This window comes from Eschrichtius robustus, chromosome 16, assembly GCF_028021215.1.
Source record: "Eschrichtius robustus isolate mEscRob2 chromosome 16, mEscRob2.pri, whole genome shotgun sequence".
Taxonomy (NCBI): domain Eukaryota; kingdom Metazoa; phylum Chordata; class Mammalia; order Artiodactyla; family Eschrichtiidae; genus Eschrichtius; species Eschrichtius robustus.
The window spans coordinates 12,518,254-12,543,719 of record NC_090839.1 but is presented as its reverse complement, the minus strand read 5'-3'; the positions used below and the strand labels follow the sequence as shown (position 1 = coordinate 12,543,719).

At 39.6% G+C, this 25,466-nt stretch overlaps 1 protein-coding gene across 2 annotated transcripts in view; it reads left to right on the top strand.

Annotated features, from left to right (window-relative positions):
• Positions 1–532: 532 nt before the first annotated feature.
• CSE1L (chromosome segregation 1 like) overlaps positions 533–25,466 on the top strand; it is a 41,657-nt gene continuing 16,723 nt past the window's right edge. The window contains exons 1-13 of one of the 2 annotated variants that reach the window (XM_068565708.1): positions 533–638; positions 7,994–8,089; positions 11,762–11,904; positions 14,392–14,493; positions 14,568–14,713; positions 15,046–15,136; positions 17,085–17,192; positions 20,846–20,938; positions 22,766–22,933; positions 23,041–23,170; positions 24,026–24,091; positions 24,512–24,714; positions 25,166–25,250. In XM_068565708.1, the coding sequence (XP_068421809.1) occupies positions 8,005–8,089; positions 11,762–11,904; positions 14,392–14,493; positions 14,568–14,713; positions 15,046–15,136; positions 17,085–17,192; positions 20,846–20,938; positions 22,766–22,933; positions 23,041–23,170; positions 24,026–24,091; positions 24,512–24,714; positions 25,166–25,250 (1,420 nt within the window). In that variant the 5' untranslated portion in view covers positions 533–638; positions 7,994–8,004. Of the gene's footprint in view, positions 639–1,051; positions 1,204–7,993; positions 8,090–11,761; positions 11,905–14,391; positions 14,494–14,567; positions 14,714–15,045; positions 15,137–17,084; positions 17,193–20,845; positions 20,939–22,765; positions 22,934–23,040; positions 23,171–24,025; positions 24,092–24,511; positions 24,715–25,165; positions 25,251–25,466 lie in introns of those variants that run through there. The other variant, XM_068565709.1, reaches the window with a different exon arrangement.

Here is a 25,466-nt window from a genome sequence, read left to right as displayed (position 1 = left end):
TGCAGGCTGATCCACAGCTGTCTCCTTGTTGAAATTCAAGTCAATTGTCACTTGTTTAGAGGTGTCCTCTGGCCATCCCATTGACATTCTACGTCACTGCTGCCACATCATTCTGTTTTTAAATCCTATGAGAAGACTCATAGCACTTATCAAATTTGAAATTATCTTGTTTATTTCGTTCCTCCCTCTAAAACATAAGCTTCATGAGGGGCAGACAGTTCTCTTCGATTGGAGACGCTTTGGACATGACTTTGGGCAGTTCGTTCAACAGTTATATAAGACCTACTAGGTGCCTGACATCAAAATAGGCCACAATGCAGCGGCCACGCGCCCAACCTGTGCTCGTCTCAGAATGGGCATTGCGATGCCCGGCGGAGCGTTCAAAGCCAAAGGGCATTGTCGCTTGTGACGTCAGCACACAGAGCGGGGCCGCGATTGGCGAGTCCAGCCTGGGTGGAGCCGAGCGCCCTCGGCCCCGCCCCTTGCCTCGTCCCCGCTCACGCATGCGCCTCGACCACAGCCTCGCCGCCGCGCCATTTTGCCGGGGTTTGAATGTGCGGTGGAGCGGCAGCAGGGGCGGGTATTGCCGGCTACGGTCCGCGGCTGAGATTCCCTTCTCCGTACCCGTACCCCACGAGGTAAGGCGCGGGCGTGCACGGCCTGGCACAGTGGCCTCTTGGGACCCGGCTGCGGGAGGGATGAGGCGCTCCCGGCACTTCTGAACGCTGGGAAGCAAGGACCGCACTTCTGGGCGAGAGCGGAATATGGGCCCGTGTCCCGGGCAGCGCCCTCGGGCAGGGTCTTCGCCAACGGGTCTCGCCTCCCCTCTTGGCGTCCCAGGTCTGAGGCCCAGGCCCGGCGGCCCCCGAGCCTGCGAGGGGGGAGGGCAGCCCAGGCGCGGCCTAACCAGAGCGGCCCCAGCGCCCGCCCCTTCCCCTCCAGCGCCGCGCTGATTGGCCGCGCCGCTCGGGAAGGCCGCCTCTCATTGGTGGCGCCCGCGCGTCCGTTCTCGGCGCTCTGGGCCACCCGCAACGCGAGCGTAGTGCGGCAGCCAGGCCTGTCCGGCGGCGGAGCGGGCTTGCGGGCAGCCGCCCCGACCACCTCTTCCCCTGGCCTCACTTTCTCATTAAGGAGGCGGTGGAGCGGCACCTCCCAGTGCTTCAGTCTCCGCGACTGTAACACGGGCTTCGTGATCTCACTTTGGTGAGTTGCTCGTGAAGATTAGCTTGTAGTCCGTGCACCGGCGGGTCCACGCACCTGCGCGGTAACACGGGGTCCGCCGCTTGGGGGAGACGCTATGGCGTGGTATACCGTTCGGAGCATGGAATTCAGCTTTGGAATGAGAAGGCCTGGGTCCGTTCCAGATTTAGCCTCTCCCTAGGGGTGTAACATAGGGCTGCTCTCTTCATCTCTCCGGCCTCCACTTCCTTATTTGCAAAGTGGGGTTGAAAACATCTACTTCGTAAAGTGGCTGAGGATCCACTGAGTTACTACCGTGGTTTACAAAGTCCCGTCGGTGGTGACCATTGTCCGCCTCTCCCATCTGTCTCTTCTCCTCCTTAGCCACTGTAGCCATACTGCTGACCTTTCTTTTTCTTAAATGTTCCGAGCTCATGTCCTCCATAAAGCGTTTGGACGCGCCTTTCCTCTGCTTGGAAATTACCAACATCAGGTCTTTGCTGGTTCCCTGTCCTTCGAGTTTCACTCCCCGTACGCCTTTTTTGACAAACCTCTCAAAGGATCTCTTTCCTTCAACTCTTCATCACATCACCCGAGTTTTAGTTACTTCACAGCTTTTTATCATATGCTAGAATCACGTGTAGTTTACTTGTTTATTGTCTTCCTCAACTGCTAGGATGTAAAAAAGCAAGGACCTCCCCTGTCTCATTACTGCTGTACGCAGATAGCTGTTGCTTGCCACGTAGTAGATGCGCAAGTATTATTCCTTGGAATAATAATGCACAGAAAAGGGCTTTTTACTCTTGGCTCCTAACAGTGCTCTTTTTCTCCTCCACTTGGGCCCCCATAGTCAAATTTTTGGCCCTTTCTGGTGTGTCTCCATTTTTTGCATAATTCTTGGGACTTGATCTACCCAGCCTCTTCCCTCTTAAGAGCCTTAATCTTTCATTTCTTTACATCAGTGCAAGAGACTTCTCTCTCCCCTTCTGTTTACTTTGATTTCTGCTGGTTGGGGACTGGGATAGAGGGAAACCATTTCCTGTATCGTATTAGATGGGTTTCGGGGGCAGTGCTCTACCTTTGGTATTGTTCCTTTATTCATTTAATAACTTGATTGAGCATCCACTTAATCTCTGTGAATACAGTGAAGAAACAAAAATGGACGAAGTCCCTTCCCTTGGGAAGCTTATATTTTAGTGAGAGAAAGAAACAAGAATACAAATAAATGACCTAGATAATTTCAGATAGTGACAGACGAAGGCGACTTCTCTGAGGAGGTGGCATTTGAGCTGAGACCAGCTATGGAAAGATGAGGGAACAGAACATTCCAGGCAAAGAGAATAGAAAGTACAAAGGGCTCGGGACAGGAACAAGCCTGGAATATTTGAGGAAAATCCAGCTTGCACAGAGTAGTATATGAAGGGAGAGGTATCCAGGGGCCAGATCACATAGGGCTTTGCAGACAATGTAAAAAGTATGGATTTCCATCTCATTGGTATGTTCTTGTGATTAGAAAGCAGAGGGTGGGGCTTCCCTGGTGGCGCAGTGGTTAAGAATCCGCCTGCCAATGCAGGGGATGCGGGTTCGAGTCCTGGTCCGGGAAGATCCCACATGCCCACTAAGCCCCTGCACCACAACTACTGAGCCCACGTGCCACAGCTGCCGAAGCCCGCGTGCCTAGAGCCCATGCTCTGCAACAGGAGAAGCCACTGCAGTGAGAAGCCCGCACACCGTAACGAAGAGTAGCCTCTGCTGTCTGCAACTAGAGAAAGCCCGTGCGCAGCAACAAAGACCCAACGCGGCCAAAAATAAATAAATTTATTAAAAAAAAAAAAAAAAAAAGCAGAGGGTGGATTGAGGTGTTGGGATATGTTCTTGATGTGTGTGTGTGCGCCAGATAGTTTTCATTTATTGGATCTCTCTCCCTTTCCCCAAATGTAAGGCCTCAGGAATGGTTCTCTAATGTGGAGGAAATATCTAAGGAAAAGGCACACGTGTTGGATCAACTTATGTCACAGATGTCTGTGAGATGGCCTTGGAAAGCAAAGCTTTTATTCCAAAAATTTTCATCTGTAATTGAGGGCCTGTGAGAAGAGGCTAGACTTAGGCCCAGCCATTCTTTCAACAAGAAGAACTTGGGATTTAGATAAGTCTGTCATAATTGATTTATTGTGGTACATATTTTTTATTTTTTGTGTATTGGTAGGGATTTCCAAAAACAGCTCAGTGGAGAAGTAAAGTGTCACCCCTTATTTAAAGGCAAAAGAGTGAATTTTTTCATTTCTAGTTTGAGTCTTTAAAGTCAATAACACTTTTTACATTTATATATTGCTAACATTTCCAAGTGTCAAAGTACCTTCACCTGTGGCAAATAAGATAATTTAATTAGACCTTGATCTTGCTGATATATTGTGAAAATCTGTGGAGTATTCTCTAAAATTACCTGATTTGTCATACTTTCCCAAATCAAGGCTAAGCTTATAAATTGGGTGTATAGACATTGTCACTGAGGAGATAGAAAAAGGATTTGTCGACATTTAGTCCCTTAACTAACATTAAAAATATAGGACTTATATAGTATTTTAACTTTCAGGGTTGTAGCATGCATATTTATATCCTCCTCCCCCCACGCCTCACACAGTTTTTCCCCCTACACACTTTTTTTTTTTTTTAATTTAAAAATAGTTCCACCCTAGCACTTCAACTTTGTTGTTTTATGGGGTCACTCTGTCATGTGCTCTTAGAATCAGTTGTCTCCAGCTCTTCCTGGTTGTCACAGTCAATTGACCAAAATAAATGTGAAGAATGATAGTGCTTTTTGATGGGGGAAAAAAATCAATAAAGGGTACGTAGCCTTTGAAAATCGTACAACAAATATGTAGTAGGTACCCTTCACTGTTTTAAGGGTCTAGGGAGATTGCAGTGAACAAAACACAAAGTCCCTGCTCACATGGAGCTTACAGTCTAATGGAGGGAAAAGCATGGTAAAGAAGAAAGCAATTCATATGCCTGATAAAATTGACTTGGAAAAACAGAGTAAGAGAATGGAGAGTGGCTGAGGTGGGTGCTCTTTTAGATGCGATGGTCCAGGACAGCGTCTCTAAAAAGAGATGACATTTTGCAAAGAGACCTGAATGAAGTGGGCAGTGAGCCACAAAGCTCTCCAGGGGCAGAGATATCCAGGCAGACGGGACAGTAAGTACAAGCCTCCGAAACAAAAGTGCTAGCACTGTCAGATATGAACAATAATACAGGACAGATTTCAAATTCACATCTTTCTTCAAGCATTTTTGAATGAACAGAAACTAATTATGGCAGTAAGTTGGTCACTGTTTATCTGGCAGGTGTAACTGAGTTCCTACGTTATGTCGGGCCTGCTAGTAACTGACCCTCAGAGAATAGTCTCCAATCCAAACTGGATCCATGTTTTAGCTGGTTCTCTGACATATTGCCTTATCCATTAGTTCATGCAGCAAATGCTTAACGAATGTCTACTGTGTGCCAGGCAGTGTTGAAGGTCCTGGGTATACAGAGAGGAACAAGACCTACAAAGTCCCTGCCCTAAGGAGCTTACAAATAAGAGATAACAAGTCAAAGATATCAGATGAGGATAGATGCTATTAACAGTACAATAGGGATGAGGTAGATGATAGTCATGGAAGGCTCTTTTGAGGATTTGACAGTGGGCTGACAGCTGAATGATACCTGGTATCAAATTAGAAGGAAGGGCATTATTACAGGCAGAGAGAACTGTCTTCGTCTGGTTTGAGGAACATAAAGAAGGCTTTGGGGGCTGGAACATAGGGGCAAGAAGAAGGTAGGAGACGAGGTTGACAGGTGCCAGATTGCATGGGACTCTGTCATGAAGAAAGTTAGTAAAATGCAGATTTATTGAGGAGTGTCTTTAAAAACTCAACAGAATAGATTCAGTTAACATCTATAATCCCCTCAGCACGCACACACAGTTTCTAACGTGTTGCCTTGCATAAATCCCAAAAGGCAGAATAATTTGCATGTGGCAAAGTACGTTTTTTTTTTTAGCTCAGATATACTGATGTAAATGGTTTTGCTTGGCAACAGCAAACTTTCATGATTTCATAACAGATTCAGCATTGCAACACAGAAAAAAGAATGGGAAATGAATTAAATCACTGCTTTCCAACTTGTGGTCCATAATAAAGTGGTTCGGTGGCCAAGTGATGGGAGGAACTCGATTAAAGAACGTTAAATGGATAACTTACTCTTTGAGTTCCTGAAGCCTTTAAAGTGAATCTCCAAAAGAGGGGGAATGTGATGCGTAGCATTTTCCGAACTTTTGGTATAAAAACCAGAAAGAGTAGCCTCTTGATAAATTCTGTGTGTGGTTAAGCAGGACTTGATATTCATGCCCATAGAGTGGTTTGCCCTGGGTCAAAGGAGGTGAATATATAGGTGGGGGAATCTACTAAATCATTCAGCATATTGGGTTCCCTTATGATAAAAACGACTGTACTGAGGAGAATACAGATAGTTTCAAACATATCGGTCTCCTTAGCAGGTTGTGGTTTCTGGCTGTGGAGGAGTACTCCGCACAAGCACAGCATTAGCCATAGCCCTTTATAAAATCTTTCTAGCTTAGTGATGAGATGAAGCGTTATGGCTTTTTTTGTTTGGATCAGTCTTGTTCAAAATCTCAGTCATCTTTGACTTCTGCCTCCCCCTACTTCTAATCTGGCTGTCTCTTTTCACATCGTTCTTTCTATTGCTGTCGCTGGTGCTTCCGCTCTAGTTCAGCCCTCGGTCATTATTTCCACTTGAGAGACAGCCTTGGGTAGTAGGAATAGGGTAGACCTATAGGGTCAGACTGATTTGAATCTAATCTTTATTAATTGTGTGCTTGGGGAAAGTTAGTTAATCTCTCAGAGTTGCCTTCCTTGATTGTAAAATGGTTATTGTGTGAAATGATGTGAAGCGTATCATCTAGCACTGTGCCTGGTTCGTGTTTGTGACCCTTCCCCCATTTTACAAAAGTGTCCTAATAGATCTTCTGTTCTCTTCCTCGACTCCAATCTGCAAACCATTACCAGCCCAAAGTACATATATTCCACTTTCATTAAGTTTTTACCCATTTCAAAAAACCTTTAGTGCCTTCCTCTTTTGTACATTAAATCATGAAATTCTTCAGCTAAGTATTGGGGAACCTATATGATCTGAGCTCAGCCTCCAAGTCCACTGTTCCCCAAAGGAGCTATGGATTCTTCCCATCTCTGTACTTTGCTCACACTACTGCCTGTATGAGATGGGTCCTCATTCCACTTGGCCTATCCAAATCTATATATCCTTCAAGTTCACAGCCTCTGGGAAGTCTTGGACCACAAATACTCCAGTGACTCTCTTCTTAACCTAGCAGTTAAGTTGCTGTCTGTGTGATTCATTTGGCACTTACACTCAAAAGTGTTTCAGAATTCAGATTTTTTTTTTTTTTTTGAAATGCACTTGCTGTAGATTATGCAGCATCCCCAGTGGGGCATGGGGTATCGCCCCGCAATCGAATACATTATTTAGTGAAACAAATTCACATACTAAGTGAGATATTTATATTTACAGCCTCAGACAGTTCAGGCCAGGTTTTGTTGCCAAGTGAGTTTGCCACAAACTTGTTAAAAAAAAACTCAGTTTACAGATGTTTGGATCTCAAAACTGCAGGAAAGGGATTATAGGTCTGTAGTTGGTATTTCAGTTTTATCTTGTCTTCCAACTAGGCTTTTTTTTTTTTTTTTGGCTGTGTCAGGTCTTAGTCGCGGCACTCAGGATCTTTTGTTGTGGCGCACAGGCTTCTCTCTAGTTGTGGCGCATGGGCTTAGTTGCTCCATTGCATGTGGGATCTTCCTGGACCAGGGTTCGAACCCATGTCCCCTGCATTGGCAGGTGGGTTCTTAACCACTGCGCCACCAGGGAAGTCCTCCTTGTCTTTTTGATGATCGCCATTCTAACAGGTGTGAGGTGTTAATCTCATTGTACTTTTGATTTGCATTCCCTCATGTTTAATGATGTTGAGCTCCTTTTCATGTACCTGTTGGCCAACTGTATGTTTTCTTTGGAAAAATGTCTGTTCAGCTCTTCTGCCCATTTTTCAATTGGATTTTTTTTTCTAAGTTGTATGAGTTTTTTTTTATATATGTTTTGGAAATTAACCTTTTTATCAGATATGATTTGCAAATATTTTCTCCCATTTGGTATGTTGTCTTTTCGTTTTGTTGATGTTTCCTTTTGCTGTGCAGACACTTTTTAGTTTGATGTAGTCTGACTTGTTTATTTTTGCTTTTGTTGACTTTGCTTTTGGTGTGGAAAATTGCTTTTTAATTATAATCACAGCTGTCATCTTATGAACCCCAAAATTATCTTCCCAGGTGCAAATTCTCAGTATGTAGTTTGTTGTCAATAGCTATGGTTGCATGTTGTACACAAAGGAATTTATTCTGGTTTTTTATCTCAGAACTCTTTGGGATCCTTAGAGTTAAGGATGCTTAAAATTTTAATTTTTTATTGTGGGGCTTTAAAAAAATAAACCTAGTGATTTGTGTTTTTAACCCTAGTTTATGGTGTGTTTTTTCTTCTTTGTCTCAAAATTATCCCACTACTGTTTCAAAAAAGCCCACCTTATCTTCTGGAACCTTGTCTCAGCTAAGGGTAAGCAAGGCTTATAGCCCACACATAAAATGTAACAAGTAGATGACTTTCAGAGAGGGGGACACCCGTAATATAAAATGATTCTTTTATGTACATCACTGTGTTCCCATGTGACCAATTACCCAAACCTCATTTTTTGTTTTAGATTCTGTGGCAATGGAGCTCAGCGATGCAAATTTGCAAACGCTAACAGAATATTTAAAGAAGACTCTTGATCCTGATCCTGCCATCAGACGTCCAGGTAAAGAAAATAAATACTGTTTTGTGATTGATTTATTCTTAAAGGACAGGTGAGGGAAACATTTGTGCAATATGCCTGTTTGTAAATAAAATTAAAAAAAAAAAAGATTTACACTTGAATTCTTAGGCATAGTTTATTTTTCATTCTCTAGCCATAAAGTCTTTAGTTGGCTGCTTATAGCTGCTATAACATATGGTGGTGTGGGTTTTTTTTGTTTTTGGTTTACTTTTTGAGTAAAATAACTTTTATCCCTTCTGGGGTAAAAAGGACTAGTAAGTTTAGGATGCTTTGTCCCTTGACCTTTCTGAAAATCGCTATACACCTGCCTGTTTTAGAGACATAATAATTAGGGCAGAGAGGTAAGAGTTAATTGCCTAAAAAGTGATTAAGTGAATGAAACTAGGTAATCAGACACTGTCTCTTAAATCACCATGTTGGGTTTGATTTAATTAATATATTTTAAGATCTAGGGTTCCTCCTCCTCTCTCCCCCCTCCCAAATTTGACCAGTTTTCATTAGAGATTTAGTATACACTTAGAATTATAAACTCCGATGCCCACAGGAGTCACACGTAAAGGTAAATGAAGGAGGCAGGCCAAGGGGGTTAAGTGCCTTGGTTGAGGGGCAAGTATTATTTGGAACCAGCTAACTCTGGGGGATTCACACCAGTCTTGCAAGATGAGATTTCCAGCTTGGCTTGAAAAATAAGGATATTTATATGAAGTGTTCTCATCTTTTTTTTTTTTTTTTTTTTTAATTTTTTTTATTTATTTATTTTTGGCTGAGTTGCGTCTTTGTTGCTGCACGCAGGCTTTCTCTAGTTGCGATGAGCAGGGGCTACTCTTGGTTGCGGTGCACGGGCTTCTCATTGCGGTGGCTTCTCTTGTTGCAGAGCACGGGCTCTAGGCACGCGGGCTTCAGTAGCTGTGGCACGCGGGCTAAGTAGTTGTGAGTCGTGAGCTCTAGAGCGCAGGCTCAGTAGTTGTGGCGCAGGGGCTTAGTTGCTCCATGGCATGTGGGATCTTCCCGGACCAGGGATCGAACCCGTGTCCCCTGCATTGGCAGGCGGATTCTTAACCACTGTGCCACCAGGGAAGTCCCTCTCATTTTTTAAAAAATTAATTAATTTATTTATTTATTCATTTTTGGCTGCATTGGGTCTTCCTTGCTGTGTGGGCTGTCTCTAGTCGTGGCGAGCAGGCTTCTTATTATGGTGGCTTCTCTTGTTGTGGAACATGGGCTCTAGGCTTGCGGGCTTCAGTAGTTGTAGCATGCTGGCTCAGTAGTTGTGGCTCGCAGGCTCTAGCGCACAGGCTCAGTAGTTGTGGCGCATGGGCTTAGCTGCTCCGCGGCAGGTGGGATCTTCCCAGACCAGGGCTCGAACCCATGTCCCCTGCCTTGGCAGGCGGATTCTCAACCACTGAGCCACCAGGGAAGCCCGTCCCTCTCATTTTTAAATGATAGCAATTAACTTCAAAAATTTTTGAAACACCATGCAAACCAAACAGATTTCCGGGGGCCACATGTGTCTTGTGGGTAGTAAGTTGATGATCCTTCTTGTAAGCCGTATTAACCAGAAATGCTCTTAATCTGCTGCTTCGGAATTTACTGATGTGCATTCTCATAAAGAGGATTTTGGAAGCACCCCATGAAGACCCAGATGAATGCATGCACATATATGTTATATTTATATGTTATATATAGTACATAGAATTGTACACATGTTAATGCATGCATCCTAGTCTAGAAAGGCCTTTTGATTTCTGTGAGGGAAAATTGTGATTTTCCTGTTAGTGCTTAAAGAAGTAATTTGTTCTTGGATAAAAGGAAATTAATGGCTCTAGTCTTAGACTTTCCCAGAAAGCCTCTGCCAGCACTGTCTAATAAAAATTATTTTTAATAATTGTGTCTTTGTAAGGTTGAGGTGCTGTTGTCTTATGAATCAGGGATAAAATGTGGGAATAAATTGATGTTTCTGAGAAGAGTTAAGAACAGAGCATTTCCCAGGGGTTGCTGGGTATGAAATACTGACCAACCAAATATTGACGCAACCAAAGCCTTCTGTAAAACCACACAAACCATACAGAACCATAGTGTGTCCCGTCCTGAAAAATATTTTTCAGTTCAGCATTCTTCATCTTCCAAGGAACACATGGTAGACACAAAGCAGGGGGGCTTTGAGGGTGGAAGTTAAACTCTTGGGACTCAATTCGGAAAGAAGAAAGGTGTTAAATCATATTAAATCGTAGAAGATAATACATGCTAACAGCAGACCTTTTCAATAAATATCGGAACCTTGGAATGGATGTTGCCTTATGAAGCTTAAGACAGGAAAAGTTAGAAGTGCTATAAACCTTCATGGTGTGATCTGTAAACCTAGGAGATTTATTATCCCTAAATGTAGTATGAGTTTAAAACGTATGGGTAAAATTTTTGTATAAATTTATTGCTGATATTGGAAATGTTTAATTCAAGAAGAAAACTGACGGCTAGTATGGTAGAATAAGGACTGGACTAAAACGTTTTCAGTGATGAAATCTTCTAGCTGTGTGATCTTACTTAACCTCAGTGGCCTCGTCTTTATTTTCTTTTTAACATCTTTATTGGAGTATAATTGCTTTACAGTGTTGTGTTAGTTTCTGCTGTATAACAAAGTGAATCAGCTATACATATACATATATCCCCATATACCCTCCCTCTTGTGCCTCCCTCCCACCCTCCTTATCCCACCCCTCTAGGTGGTCGCAAAGCACTGAGCTGATCTCCCTGTGCTATGCAGCTGCTTCCCACTAGCTATCTATTTTACATTTGGTAGTGTATATATGTCATTGCTGCTCTCTCACTTCGTCCCAGCTTACCCTTCCCCCTCCCCATGTCCTCAAGTCCATTCTCTACGTTTGTGTCTTTATTCCTGTCCTGCCCCTAGGTTCATTAGAACCGTTTTTTTTTTTTTTAGATTCCATATATATGTGTTATCATACAGTATTTGTTTTTCTCTTTCTGACTTACTTCACTCTGTATGACAGACTCTAGGTCCATCTCCCTCACTACGGATAACTCAATTTCGTTTCTTTTTATGGCTGAGTAATATTCCATTGTACATATGTGAGTGGCCTTGTCTTTAAAATGAGGATAATACTACCTACCTCTCTGGGTAGTAGTGACAACTTAACATATGTGAGTAAAGCACCAGACGCATACGGTTAATAATAATATGTATTAGCATAAATTAACTCATTTAATCTTAATCACAGTACTATAAAGGAAATATTACTACCATTACTAATAGTACTAATAATAATCCTTCTGGAACAAGACAAGGTGTATGAATTTTGCCCTGAGGTCACTTAATCTCTCTGAGAAGCAGATTGTCCTTCACATGGGGTGATCATCTGATCAGGCCACCTTATAGGTTTGTGAGAATCGGGTGAGTTAACGGATAGTAAAGTGATCTGAAAACCGAGGTATTATATAAATTTAATGTAACATCATATATAGTTCATTTAATAGATAAGAGAAGTGAGGCACTAAAAGTGATAGGTTCCCTAAGGGAAAAAAATATCCTAATCTTTCCATGATGCTTCAATCAGAGATATACATAGTTCACACATTCATGAAGTCTTAAGATTTGTTTGTAATAACAAATCTTCTAACATGGAAATTGTTTTACAGCTGAGAAGTTTCTTGAATCTGTAGAAGGAAATCAGAATTACCCACTGTTGCTGTTAACATTACTGGAGAAGTCTCAGGATAATGTTATCAAAGTGTGTGCCTCAGTAACATTCAAGAACTATATTAAAAGAAACTGGAGAATTGTAAGTATTTTGTGAGTACATAGTTTAAGACCCTGCATGTTTATAAGATTGATATATGCAGTGTTCCTGAACGATTCAGGCACAGATTAAAGATAAAAGCAGGACCCTCCTCAACAAAATATTAAAAAGTCAAATCCAAAAATGTATCAAAAGTATAAAAATACCATGACCAAGTGGGATTTATCCCAGATATGCAAGGCTGGTTCAACATTCAAAAACCTATCGACTAAGAAAAGATAAATCACATTACTATATCATTAGGTGCAGAAAAAGCATTTGTCAAAGTCCAACACCCATTCATGGTAAAAACTCAGTAAATTTGGAATAGAGAGGAATTTTCTCGGCAATGTAAAGACTGTGAAAAACCTATAGCTAACATCATACTTAATGGTGAGAAACTTGAAGCTTTCCCACCAAGATCAGTTACAAAGCAAGGGTGTCCCCTCTTACCACTCCTTTTCAACATTGTGTTGGAAGTCTTTTTTATTTTTTATTTTATATATATTCTTTTGCCATGGCATGTGGGACCTTAGTTCCTAGACCAGGGATCGAACCTGTGCCCCCTGCATTGGAAGCACGGAGTCTTAACCACTGGACCGCCAGGGATGTCCTTGATAATGCAGTAGGAAAAGGAAATATACCATTTGGAAAGACATAAAACTGTCTATGTTCTCAGATGATATGATTGTCCATGTAGAGAATGCAAAAGAATTGACAAAAGTTAAACAGGACGTTTTTCCAAGTTGCTGTTTTATTTAAATTCATATCGATTAAGTCAGCTTTATAACCCAGGTTGCTAGAGAGTGTGAGACTTTGTTTTAACATCCAGTTTGGTTGAAATTTAACTTTAGCTTACTGTCTACTGAAGAGACATTACATGGGAAGATACAGTCTAAATGAGTAACTGAAGCAATTTCTATTGTGAACAAGGAAAAATTATATAAAGCTGGAAAAAAACATAATTTATATAAATATATATATGCATTCTACACATATATATGTGTAGAATGCAAAATAATTTAGATTTGAAGTTTTTGATAAGGTATTCGTCCTGTGTCTTGTGGGATATGGAAATATTTTCTAATCATAAGGTGAATCTTAGTATGCTGCAAGTTTAATGATCAGTATAGTTACGTATTGAGAAACGGTTATTTTCCCTACCTTAGCTTATGACAGTGGTTCTAAATTGGGGGTAGTTTTGCCAACCTGGGGATATTTAGAGACATTCTGGTTGTCCACGCTGGGGGTGGGGTGGGGAGGGTGTCTGGCATCTAGTGGGTAGAAGCTGAGGGTGCTGGGAACCATCCTACAGTGCGCAAGAAAGATCCCCACGACAAAGATTTATCTGACCCAAAATGTCAGTAATGCCGGGGTTGAGGTAACTCTGGGTTAGGATAAAGAAAAAAGTGAGAAATGTTTTTAGTAATAGCAGTAATGATACTTAGAAAGTATTAAAGTTGACAGAAATGGTCAGTTTTTCTAAAAAATCAGCTTTAAATATGGTTAAATATTTATTTAGAACCTTTTTTCCATAGAAGAATTCAAAAATAGTAAATATTGTTTTTAAGCTTGTATAGTCAAGCGTTCTCACATGTGGTGAAGAAATGACTTGGTGAATTTTAGAATGTTTAAAAATCCATTCATCTGCTTGTAGACATGCAAGCCCTATCCCTCTGTCTTGATTTGTAAAACTAGTGAGACTTCCAGAATCTCTTTGGGCAATGTAGTCCAGGATACATTCAAACTGGTAATGGTCAAGAAGTTTTCATTGAAAAGACCTTTCTTTGACTTAAGGTAACGGTCAAATTGAAGCTTTTGAAGATGAATATCGGCTGAGTAGCATATATGTATAAAGATTTTTTTTTTTTAATAGTTTTTTTTTTTAAATTTATTTATTATTTATTTGTCTGTGTTGGTCTTCGTTTCTGTGCGAGGGCTTTCACTAGTTGCGGCAAGTGGGGGCCACTCTTCATCGCAGTGCGCGGGCTTCTCATTATCGCAGCCTCTCTTGTTGCGGAGCACAGGCTCCAGATGCGCAGGCTCAGCAATTGTGGCTCACGGGCCCAGTTGCTCTGCGGTATGTGGGATCTTCCCAGACCAGGGCTCCAACCCGTGTCCCCTGCATTGGCAGGCAGATTCTCAACCACTGCGCCACCAGGGAAGCCCTGTATAAAGATTTTTAACCACATGTTCTGATTAGTTTACTTACAGAACTGAGATTCTTAATTGGCATCAGGGAGTCAGAGAAGCTCCTTAATTTGTATGTAAAATATTTGCATTTGGGAAGGAAGGTACATTTTTCTGCAGAAAAATGTTTTCATCAGATTATTAAAGGAATCTGTGACCCATTTATGTAGAAGGAAGGCCCTACCTTCCGCTGTTTTTCTTAGGAAACCAGGAAATGAGAAATGGTTCTATTTTATCTACAAACCCATACAATCATGGATATGGATTAATGTTACTTGCTCATTAATGTTTTGCTTTTAGGTTGAAGATGAACCAAATAAAATTTGCGAAGCCGACCGAGTAGCCATTAAAGCTAACATAGTGCACTTGATGCTTAGCAGCCCAGAGCAAATTCAGAAGCAGGTATGTGAGGCCCTGCTTGTTAGGTGGGCTTGTTTATAGAGCTTTCATCTAATTAGTCTCTTTCCTCCCCACAGTTAAGTGATGCCATTAGCATTATTGGCAGAGAAGATTTCCCTCAGAAATGGCCTGACTTGTTGACAGAAATGGTGAATCGCTTTCAGAGTGGAGATTTCCATGTTATTAATGGAGTCCTTCGTACAGCACATTCTTTATTTAAAAGGTACTGACTGATATATAAATTCATATTTTTAAAATACTTTTCTCAAATATTTTTGCTTGTGTATATTTTTTTGATTATGTCATTCTTTTATGATAATTCTAGAATAAGAGCATAAGCCTCTCATTATGGTGTTTGTTTCTTCTTAAGTGTAGGATATTTATTTCATATTGCCCTATTACTGGTGAAATACCTGGTCTTGATAAACTGTGCTTGAATTCCCTTTTTATTTCAGAAAGCTATCTAGCCATAGATTTTTCTCTAATCTAGCCTTGAAGACCTAAAGTCAGTTAACAAAAATTTGTAAATTTACCTCTTTTACCTTAATTTTCTAGATATCGCCATGAATTTAAGTCAAATGAGTTATGGACTGAAATTAAACTTGTTCTGGATGCCTTTGCTTTGCCTTTGACTAATCTGTTTAAGGTATGTGATAACACCTTGCTGGTATTTTTTAATTACTTAATATTTTAAAGTGCTTGAATATTAGTATAAATTTTGTTTAAGAGATTCCTTTGAAAGCATATTTGATAGGTAATGGTTTAGAGCAGCATTTCTTTTGAAAAATTTCAAATCTACACCAAAATAGAGAAGCTGGTAGAATGAAATCCCATGTATTGACTACACAAGTTTAACGGTTACTGGAATTTTATTTCTTTTTAATTTGTTCTCTCCCTTTGATTTCGTACGAATAGTTAAAAGCAAATCCCAGGCGTCATATTATTTCACTCAAGTATTTGAGTATGTGTTTCTAAAGGAATAGATCTGTATTTTGATTTGACTGTTTATGGAGTTTAATTTATATAATTAAATGATGACGTAATTCTGTACATCATCTTATATTACATAAGCAACTTTCCTAAATATCTTTCTGAAACTCGTTTAAGATTGAAAGAGAAGCATTGTTAACCTTTTTTTCCAGATAAGGAAAGTGGAGGGTTTGGTATCACACAGCTAATAAAAAGAGAGCCAGGCCTCAAACCTAGTTTTGCTAACTTGAGAAAAGCTGCTCATTTCCTGTTTTCAGAAAGGAAAGTTGTGTGATAATCACAACTTTCTAAATTACAGAGTATGCACAGGATTTTTCATGGCTAGGATATCTTACTGATAGTACATTTTTATTTTTAAAAATAAAATTGGACAAAATGTCAATATTTTTCACCTCTTGGACTAGCAAAGATTTTTATTTCTTTTTAATGACATTAAAAGTTTTAGCCAGGAGCAGGGAGGGGCGGGTGGCAGAAAAATGTTTTAGCCACAGTCCAGTGAAATGAACACTAGTGTCCTGTCCATTGGATTATAAATGGTACTAGCTTTCTGGAGTTTGACATTTCATTGAGAAAACCATAATATTCATATTTTCTAACTCCAGGATATAGTTAGCAACATATGTTGAGTGTCTTTTACATTGTAGGTGTGCACAAATTACGAGGACCTTTTATGTATATTTTCTCATTTTATTCTCATATTTTATGAGGTAGGCATCATTTTTTTTTTAAAGTGTTTTTTTTGTTTGTTTTTAATTAATTTATTTATTTATGGCTGTGTTGGGTCTTCGTTTCTGTGCGAGGGCTTTCTCTAGTTGCAGCAAGTGAGGGCCACTCTTCATCGTGGTGCGCGGGCCTCTCACTATCGCGGCCTCTCTTGTTGCGGAGCACAGGCTCCAGACGCGCAGGCTCAGTAATTGTGGCTCACGGGCCTAGTTGCTCCGCAGCATGTGGGATCTTCCCAGACCAGGGCTCGAACCCGTGTCCCCTGCATTGGCAGGCAGATTCTCAACCACTGCGCCACCAGGGAAACCCCGGCATCATTCTTAATTACAGGCAGATAAGGAGATGGGGGCTCAGTAAAATAACTTACTCAGAGTCATGCTTATTATGAGTAACAGTGTCTGGGTTGTATCCAGATCTATCTGGCTTCCAAAACTCTTACTCATAGCATACTGTTCTGCACTGGTAATACAATTCTAGAATCTCAAACTCAGAAAACTAGAAGTGTGCCCAAAGTTTTATACATAAGCTTGTTTATTGCAGTTAGAATAACAAACAATTGCAAACAACCTACAGGCCAGGTGGCAGGTAATTATTTAATGAGTGCATATAAAGACAGTTTTGTGTAATGTATTATATACATGCACAGAGGAGAGTAGAAGGATCTAGTCCAAAATATTAATATTGGACTTTACAGTAGTGCTGTGATGGACAACTTAAAAATATATACTTTAACGTGTTTTTTCAAAAATCCTAAATGACTATATACTACTATTTAAAAGCCAAATTGTGGAGAAGATGTATGAATAGTTTCAGCCTAGTACAAGGCTTTTTCACTAAGGTTTACAATACACTAAAACCGTCTTCCTAAATTTCTTTCCAAGGCCACTATTGAACTCTGCAGCACCCACGCAAATGACGCCTCTGCCCTGAGGATTCTTTTTTCTTCCCTGATCCTAATCTCAAAACTGTTCTACAGTTTAAACTTTCAGGTAAGTTTCGTTTTATTTCTTGCTTTTGATTCTTACGCTTTGATGTCAAATATAAAGTTTTTCACTTGATGAAGACTTCTTTGCTAGCATTGATTTTTTTTTTATCCCCCCCATGAAAAAATAGACATTAGTTGCTTGTTTTCTGATTCCCCCCATTCTTTTTGTTCTGTTTTGTTTTTGACAAGAGATAAATAAACTGACACCAAGCATTGTAAATGGATGACCACAACAAAAGCAACAGTGATTGCAATTACCAAACATGAAACACACTCATACTATGTCATAATGTTGACATTCAGTCCAGTAATCCTCCACTGTAACAGCTCCTTTACTTTGCACTGAAAATTGATTTGTATATTTTTTTGCCTCTGAGTCCTTGTGGGATTTTTTTTTTTTTTCAAACAGAAAGTCACAAAAATTATAATCATCCTCACCAGTTCACTCAGTCCCATGTAATTAATTTTTTTTTTATCTTGATCTTTTGTTAGCACTTTTATGAGTTCATCAGTTTTTCATTAGAGTTCTGAAAATGCTTATTCATTCAGTTCAGCAGTACAGTCAGTTACCAGAAACCTGTACTTGTCAGAGTCTTTTCCATGAATTCCTTGAAGATGAAACCCTTTTATAGGAACATTTTTGCAAAAGCATCAGAGTACACCCAGAACTGTCTGTAAATGATAAAAGACTTAAAAATGACCATGGTTAAAGATTTGATGGAAGTTCATAATAATGCAGTTGATAAGGAAATTTAGTTATTTCTGAGATGCACATTTTAAAGTAATAACTAGAATTACGACTTACAACATTATACCAGAACATAAGATTATTAGAAATTTCATGTAATATCTGAAACATTTATATTAACATATTTCCATACAAGTAACCCAAAGAAAGTTTAGTATTAGTTGTTTTTTTGTTTATTTTTTTATACTGCAGGTTCCTATTAGTCATCAGTTTTATACACATCAGTGTATACATGTCAGTCCCAATCGCCCAATTCAGCACACCACCATCCCCACCCCACCGCGGTTTTCCCCACTTGGTGTGCATACATTTGTTCTCTACATCTGTGTCTCAACTTCTGCCCTGCAAACCGGTTCATCTGTACCATTTTTCTAGGTTCCACATACATGCGTTAATATACGATATTTGTTTTTCTCTTTCTGACTTACTTCACTCTGTATGACAGTCTCTAGATCCATCCACGTCTCAACAAATGACTCAATTTCATTCCTTTTTATGGCTGAGTAATATTCCATTGTATATATGTACCACAACTTCTTTATCCATTCGTCTGTCGATGGGAAATCAGACTCCCTGACTTCAGACTATACTACAAAGCTACAGTAATCAAGACAGTATGGTACTGGCACAAAAACAGAAAGATAGATCAGTGGAACAAGATAGAAAGCCCAGAGATAAACCCACGCACCTGTGGTCAACTAATCTATGACAAAGGTGGCAAAGATATACAATGGAGAAAAGACAGTCTCTTCAGTAAGTGGTGCTGGGAAAACTGGACAGCTACATGTAAAAGAATGAAATTAGAACACTCCCTAACACCATACACAAAAATAAACTCAAAATGGATTCAAGACCTAAATGTAAGACTGGACACTATGAAACTCTTAGAGGAAAACACAGGAAGAACACTTTTTGACATAAATCACAGCAAGGTCTTTTTTGACCCACCTCCTAGAGTAATGGAAATAAAAACAAAAATAAACAAATGGGACCTAATGAAACTTCAAAGCTTTTGCACAGCAAAGGAAACCATAAACAAGACCAAAAGACAACCCTCAGAATGGGAGAAAAATATTCGCAAACGAATCATCGGACAAAGGATTAATCTCCAAAATATATAAACAACTCATGCAGCTCAATATTAAAGAAACAAACAACCCAGTCCAAAAATGGGCAGAAGACCTAAATAGACATTTCTCCAAAGAAGACATACAGATGGCCAAGAAGCACATGAAAAGCTGCTCAACATCTCTAATTATTAGAGAAATGCACATCAAAACTACAATGAGGTATCACCTCACACCAGTTAGAATGGGCATCATCAGAAAATCTACAAACAACAAGTGCTGGGGCTTCCCTGGTGGCGCAGTGGTTGAGAATCTTCCTGCTAATGCAGGGGACATGGGTTCGAGCCCTGGTCTGGGAAGATCCCACATGCTGCGGAGCAACTAGGCCCGTGAGCCACGACTACTGAGCCTGCGTGTCTGGAGCCTGTGCTCTGCAACAAGAGAGGCCACGATAGTGAGAGGCCCGCGCACTTCGATGAAGAGTGGCCCCTGCTTGCCGCAACTAGAGAAAGCCCTTGCACAGAAACGAAGACCCAACACAGCCAAAAATAAAAAATAAATTAAAAATAAATTTAAAAAAAAACAAATGCTGGAGAGGGTGTGGAGAAAAGGGAACCCTCTTGCACTGTTGGTGGGAATGTAAATTGATACAGCCACTATGGAGAACAGTATGGAGGTTCCTTAAAAAACGAAAAATAGAATTACCATATGATCCAGCAATCCCACTACTGGGCATATACCCAGAGAAGACCATAATTCAAAGACACATGCACCCCAGTGTTCACTGCAGCACTATTTACAATAGCCAGGTCATGGAAGCAAAGCTTATAGCTTTCAATGGAAGCATATCTGGGAGACAAAAGGCTGAAGAAACAGACTTGGGAAGGTGTAAGAACCAGTGGCATTTGAGAGGAAACACAGCCACAATCTTATAGCAGAAAATGCCTGGTCACCCAGTTGCTACTGAGGTGGTGGCCTCCAGTCATTCTTTCTGTTCTTGAGTCATTACTTTAAGATTCAGGGGTCCAGGAATGAGAAGGGAGTCTTACTGGTACAGACTCCTATACTGAGATGCAAGAGAAAGGATGTAGCCTTTTCGTTGCCTCTAGCCAGAGCCAAGTACTTGGACTTAATCCTCCCAACGTGACTGTACTCACAGTGGTAGGGAGAGCATTCCTCTAAAGGAATAGGTAGAATGAATAGGAGATGAACAGCCCAAAATGGCATACCTTCAGTGTTCAGTTAGACAGCAATTTGAGAAATTCTTAAAGGATACCACTGGGTTTTTGTATACCTTCTTTTGAATTCTACTTCCTAGAAGTCAGGTAGAATGGGGTGATTAATAACTTGTTAGTCACAGAAGCCTGACTAGGAAGGAGGCATAATCTTTACCCTTGGGGGATTATCCCTCATTAAGAGGGCAGTATTGTGCCACAGGAAATCAGTAACTGTGTAAGACAGTAAGCCTGACTTGGTGGTCATCTTACAGTAAATGCAGTAGTTCAGAAAGGAAAATGAATGTATTGGTAAGCACTGAGTTTTATAAGGAAAGTTTTCAGTCTTAGCTGGACCTTAAAGGAATAAGTAGATTTATATTGGGACAGGAGCAGGTGGCATCATTTGTGGTTGAAAACTTACCGAGACAGAGTCAGAATGGTTTACTCATCTGCCAGACCTAGCTGGAGTAGAGAATTCTTGTCAAAATAGGTATCTGTTGACTCAGCTGAGAAACGTGGGCTTGAGTCTATAGGCATGTGGAAAACATTTGGTGTGGTGGGGAAAACTTATTAAAATATAATAATTACTTCAACCAAAAGTCTCAAGTCACCATTTATTCTTTAGGATCTCCCTGAATTTTTTGAAGATAATATGGAAACTTGGATGAACAATTTTCATACCCTCTTGACATTAGATAATAAGCTTCTACAAACTGATGTAAGTATTATTTAAAATATTTCCCAAGTAGGCTTTTTTTTAAAATTAAGAATTATTTGAAATATATTGTTAAATGTCAATTATATCTCAATTTTTTTTGATGTTAAAAAAATTATTTGAGTGCCCTCTGAGAACATTGGAGGGAGGATAATTGTAATGTGCAGAATTACCCTTCTTGGAGTCCTGACTTAAGTCACAATTCATAGATAAGGCTATTTTATTACATTATTGAAAGTAAGGCCTCAACAGTATTCACATTGTGAACATTTTATGAAATAGAAAATCATTTTTCATTGAAGATACTAAGAAAACTTAAACCTCTGTAATAATAGCCTCTTTTGAAAAAGTCCTCTACAGTGTGGGAAAGAGGGGACATGGAAGTTTGTAATGTGTAAAAGTCTCTGATCTGAGTTTTGTAATATGTACTTTCAACATGTAGCACTTACTCTGTGTTATTCATTTGCTTGTTTATTAATATATTTATGATTTACCTCTTTCTCAAAAAACAAAAAACGTAAAAAGTAAAATACTAAGAATACTTCAACACCAGATAAAAATTACAGTTGGTGATGCCGATCTGTTTGGGTGGCATGCAGAGGGAGAATCATTACTGTGGGTGTACAGCAAATTTTGTCTCTGAGATTTATACGCAACAAGAGCAACCAAAAAAAAATAGAGTTCCAACAAAGTAATTCCTTCAGTCCACTAGGAAGAAACCGCTCCCTCAGAAAACAAAGCTTGTCTTTACACTTAAGTCTAAAGGAAGTTTTTCACATAGAATTCTTAAGCGAATTGTTTGCCCATTTAAATGTGTCGTCTCACTGTGTGGCATCCCTTATATTCACGCCTTGAGGAGCTGCTCTTTTATCTCTTCTCAGTTTGAGTTCTTTGGCACATAATGTAGCTCAAAAGTGTTTGTGGGTCGCGGTTATATGTAGTAAGCATCGTTATGCCGGTCACTGTCATGGTCTCAGGTGGGGTTGGCAAACTTTTCCTATAAAGTTCTGGGTAGTAAATATTTTTGGCTTTGTGGGCTATATACTCAACTCTGCAGTTGTAGTTGAAAGCAGCCATAGGCAATACGATAAATTGTATAAATGAAAACAAAGAATGTGTGTGGCTGGGTTTTAATAAAACTTTACTTCAGAAATTAGGCAGCAGGTTAACCCCTGCTTTAGGTTGTTCAACATTTTATAACCACAATATTATTTGTGAGAATGTTATAGCTTTAGCTTATTGGGAAGAGAACACATTTTAATATATTTGAAACGAGAACCTTTTGGGAGATAGCAAGACTATGTTACAGAGGAAAATGTGATATGATTTTTATTACTCAGGTTTTTGTAGGAATATATTATTTTCAATTCAGTATGTAAATACTTTATAATTCAGCAACCAGAAGAAAAAGCTTTATTTATTTAAAATATTTATGCATGCATGCACGCATGCAGTGCCAGGTCTTAGTTGAGGCACATGGACTTCTTGGTTGCGGCATGCACGCGGGATCTAGTTCCCCAACCGGGGATCAAACCCAGGCCCCCTGCATTGGGAGCGCGGAGTCTTACCCACTGGACCACCAGGGAAGTCCTGAAAAGGGTTTATTTAACTTGAAAACTTTTGAGAACTGCTCTCATTGATTAATAAGAAGCATTTCATCTTGTATTTATTTGATAGATCAGGTGAATAAATTTACAGTGGCATAGATGTAGTTCACAGCGCTTGGCTTTGATGTAAAATTTTTAAAGAGTTCAGGAATTACAGCTACTCTCCGTGTTTATGATAGCGTTGAAGTTGTATGTTTGAGTTTTCTGTTTTCTCTTATGTGAGGATGAAGAGGAAGCAGGCTTATTGGAGCTCTTAAAATCCCAGATTTGTGATAATGCTGCACTCTATGCACAAAAATATGATGAAGAGTTTCAGCGGTACCTGCCTCGTTTTGTCACAGCCATCTGGAATTTACTAGTTACAACAGGTCAAGAGGTTAAATATGACTTGGTAAGGTGATGGTGGAGACAAATAATTAAGACATTCCCCTCCCCCCCCATGAAATAAATGGTTCAGTTTGCTCTTAAAAATCTGCTTATTTTTGTGTTTTATTCCAGTTGGTAAGTAATGCAATTCAGTTTCTGGCTTCAGTTTGTGAGAGACCTCACTATAAGAATCTATTTGAGGACCAGAACACGCTGACAAGTATCTGTGAAAAGGTTATTGTGCCTAACATGGAATTTAGAGGTAATTGTGGCAAAGTGTAAAAGCTTTTTCAGGAGATTAATTAAAAGCTTGTTTTTTAAAAGAGTTAAAAGAGTATGTTAGTATAAATTTAAGAATTTAAGAAGTCTTCTCTGTGTTGCTTTTTGTAACATATTCGGTCCAAGTTTTGTTGGATTTAGTATTTCACCAAGGCAGAAGTTATTTTTGAACAGTTGACTTGAGACAAGAAGTGATTGATAACTTTTAAATACAGAGTTGAAGCCCACCTAGTTTGTGCTTAAGGTTAAAATAGTCCTAAGAGTCTGTATTTGTACAAAATGTCTTTCTGACAGTTGGGAAGAGCAGTCATTAGATCATTCAGTCAGGAACAAAATGAGGAAATAAAAGACAGTGTAATGTGGGGTTTTATTTCCTTTTCTTTTTTCATAAAACTATATGTAAAGGACAGATCTTTAATCTGATACTGTCTGTCCTACTTGTTTTGGTGGTGAAATGACTGTTTATGAAATAATGGTGATGGCAGTTGTTAGGTTGTTTGTTTAATGTCCTTATCTGGCAGAATAACGAGTTGGCATCCCTAGATTGGTCTCCAACACTTTTGAAGGTTGGTGATGAAGTCCAGTTCTGTGGATGTTCACATTAGAACAAGTGAGCCTATCTCACAGCTGTATGAATTACCTATTACCTAATCTTTCAGGGTAACGTTTGCTGCTCTAAGTAATGATTAAGAGTATATGAAGTACTCATTTGTTGGGAAAGAACGCTTTGCTGTAAAACATGGCAATTCCACATACTCTTCTGCATACTCAACTGTAAAGGTAGAATGACTTGCCACGTCTTTCAAGAGGTCATCTGAAATGTTATCTTGCTTTGTAGCTGCTGATGAAGAAGCCTTTGAAGATAATTCTGAGGAGTATATAAGAAGAGATTTGGAAGGATCTGGTGTGTATTTTGGTTTTTAGCTGTTGGTCTCTTAGCAAGCCAGTTTTAAAGTTGCTCTCTTTCTAATAAATATGGGGAGGTGAGGGAGTCCTGTTAAGTATGTCATTTCAGCTGGCTTTCACTGGAGAACTGTTTTCCTTCTTTAACTTGTACATGGTAAAAAGCAGCTCTTTATATGAGCTATATCAAAGTTTCAGATGTTGCATTACTTGTCTTCTCTTTTTTATATACTTATTAGTGTTTATCATACTACTATGATCTTTCAGTTTCATTCTCATTTTACATTTGTGGGGGGAGTTTTTTTTTTCATTGTTTTTGTTACTGTTAGCTCGCAGATGGCAATTTGTTTTCTTATAAACTTGGTCAGTTGGTTGTTGGTGGTTTCTTTCTCCCATAATGTATTTCCCTTTGATTTTGTAGATATTGATACTAGACGCAGGGCTGCTTGTGATCTAGTACGAGGATTATGCAAGTTTTTTGAGGGACCCGTGACAGGAATCTTCTCTGGTTATGTTAATTCCATGCTGCAGGAATATGCAAAAAATCCATCTGTCAACTGGAAACACAAAGATGCAGCCATTTACCTGGTGACGTCTTTGGCATCGAAAGCCCAAACCCAGAAGGTGAATCCTTTCAGTATATTTTTATTTCTAAAACATAGTTGTTGGTACCACAGAAGTCAAAAAGAAGTGATATATTTCTGGTTATATAGCCTACTCTGCTAGATAATGTGTTAGTTCTGATTAGAATTCATATGGTCTCCAAAGATGGCTTTATACTGATGTATTAAGCACTTAAGTTTCTTATGGACCAAAAAATCAACAGATGCCGCACTTGCTTCCTTAGCTGAGACTCAGTATATAAAACGTGCTAAATTTAAATTTAGCTGTTCTTTAATTTAGGGAAGTTTCTTTATTATCTATTAAAATAGTCTTATTTTATATGTAAGTAGTTTGTGTTTTGAAGTATTCATTTCCATCTTTAACCTGGTTTTCTAAAGCTGCCTAAATTTCCAGTGTGATAAATAATTACAGATTTTTCATGTTATTTCACTGTTACGAATTTGTTTTTTAGCATGGAATTACACAAGCGAATGAACTTGTAAACCTGACTGAGTTCTTTGTGAATCACATTCTCCCTGATTTAAAAGCAGCTAATGGTGAGTTTTGTGAAATGTTTTTAGTATAGCTTACACTATACCTGCAATTTTTTAAAAATACATTTATTTATTTATTTGTCTGCACCGGGTCTTAGTTGCAGCACACGGGATCTTTTAGTTGTGGCATGTGGGATCTAGTTCCCTGACCAGGGATGGAACCTGGATCCCCTGCATTGGGAGCGCGGAGTCTTAGCCACTGGACCACCAGGGAAGTCC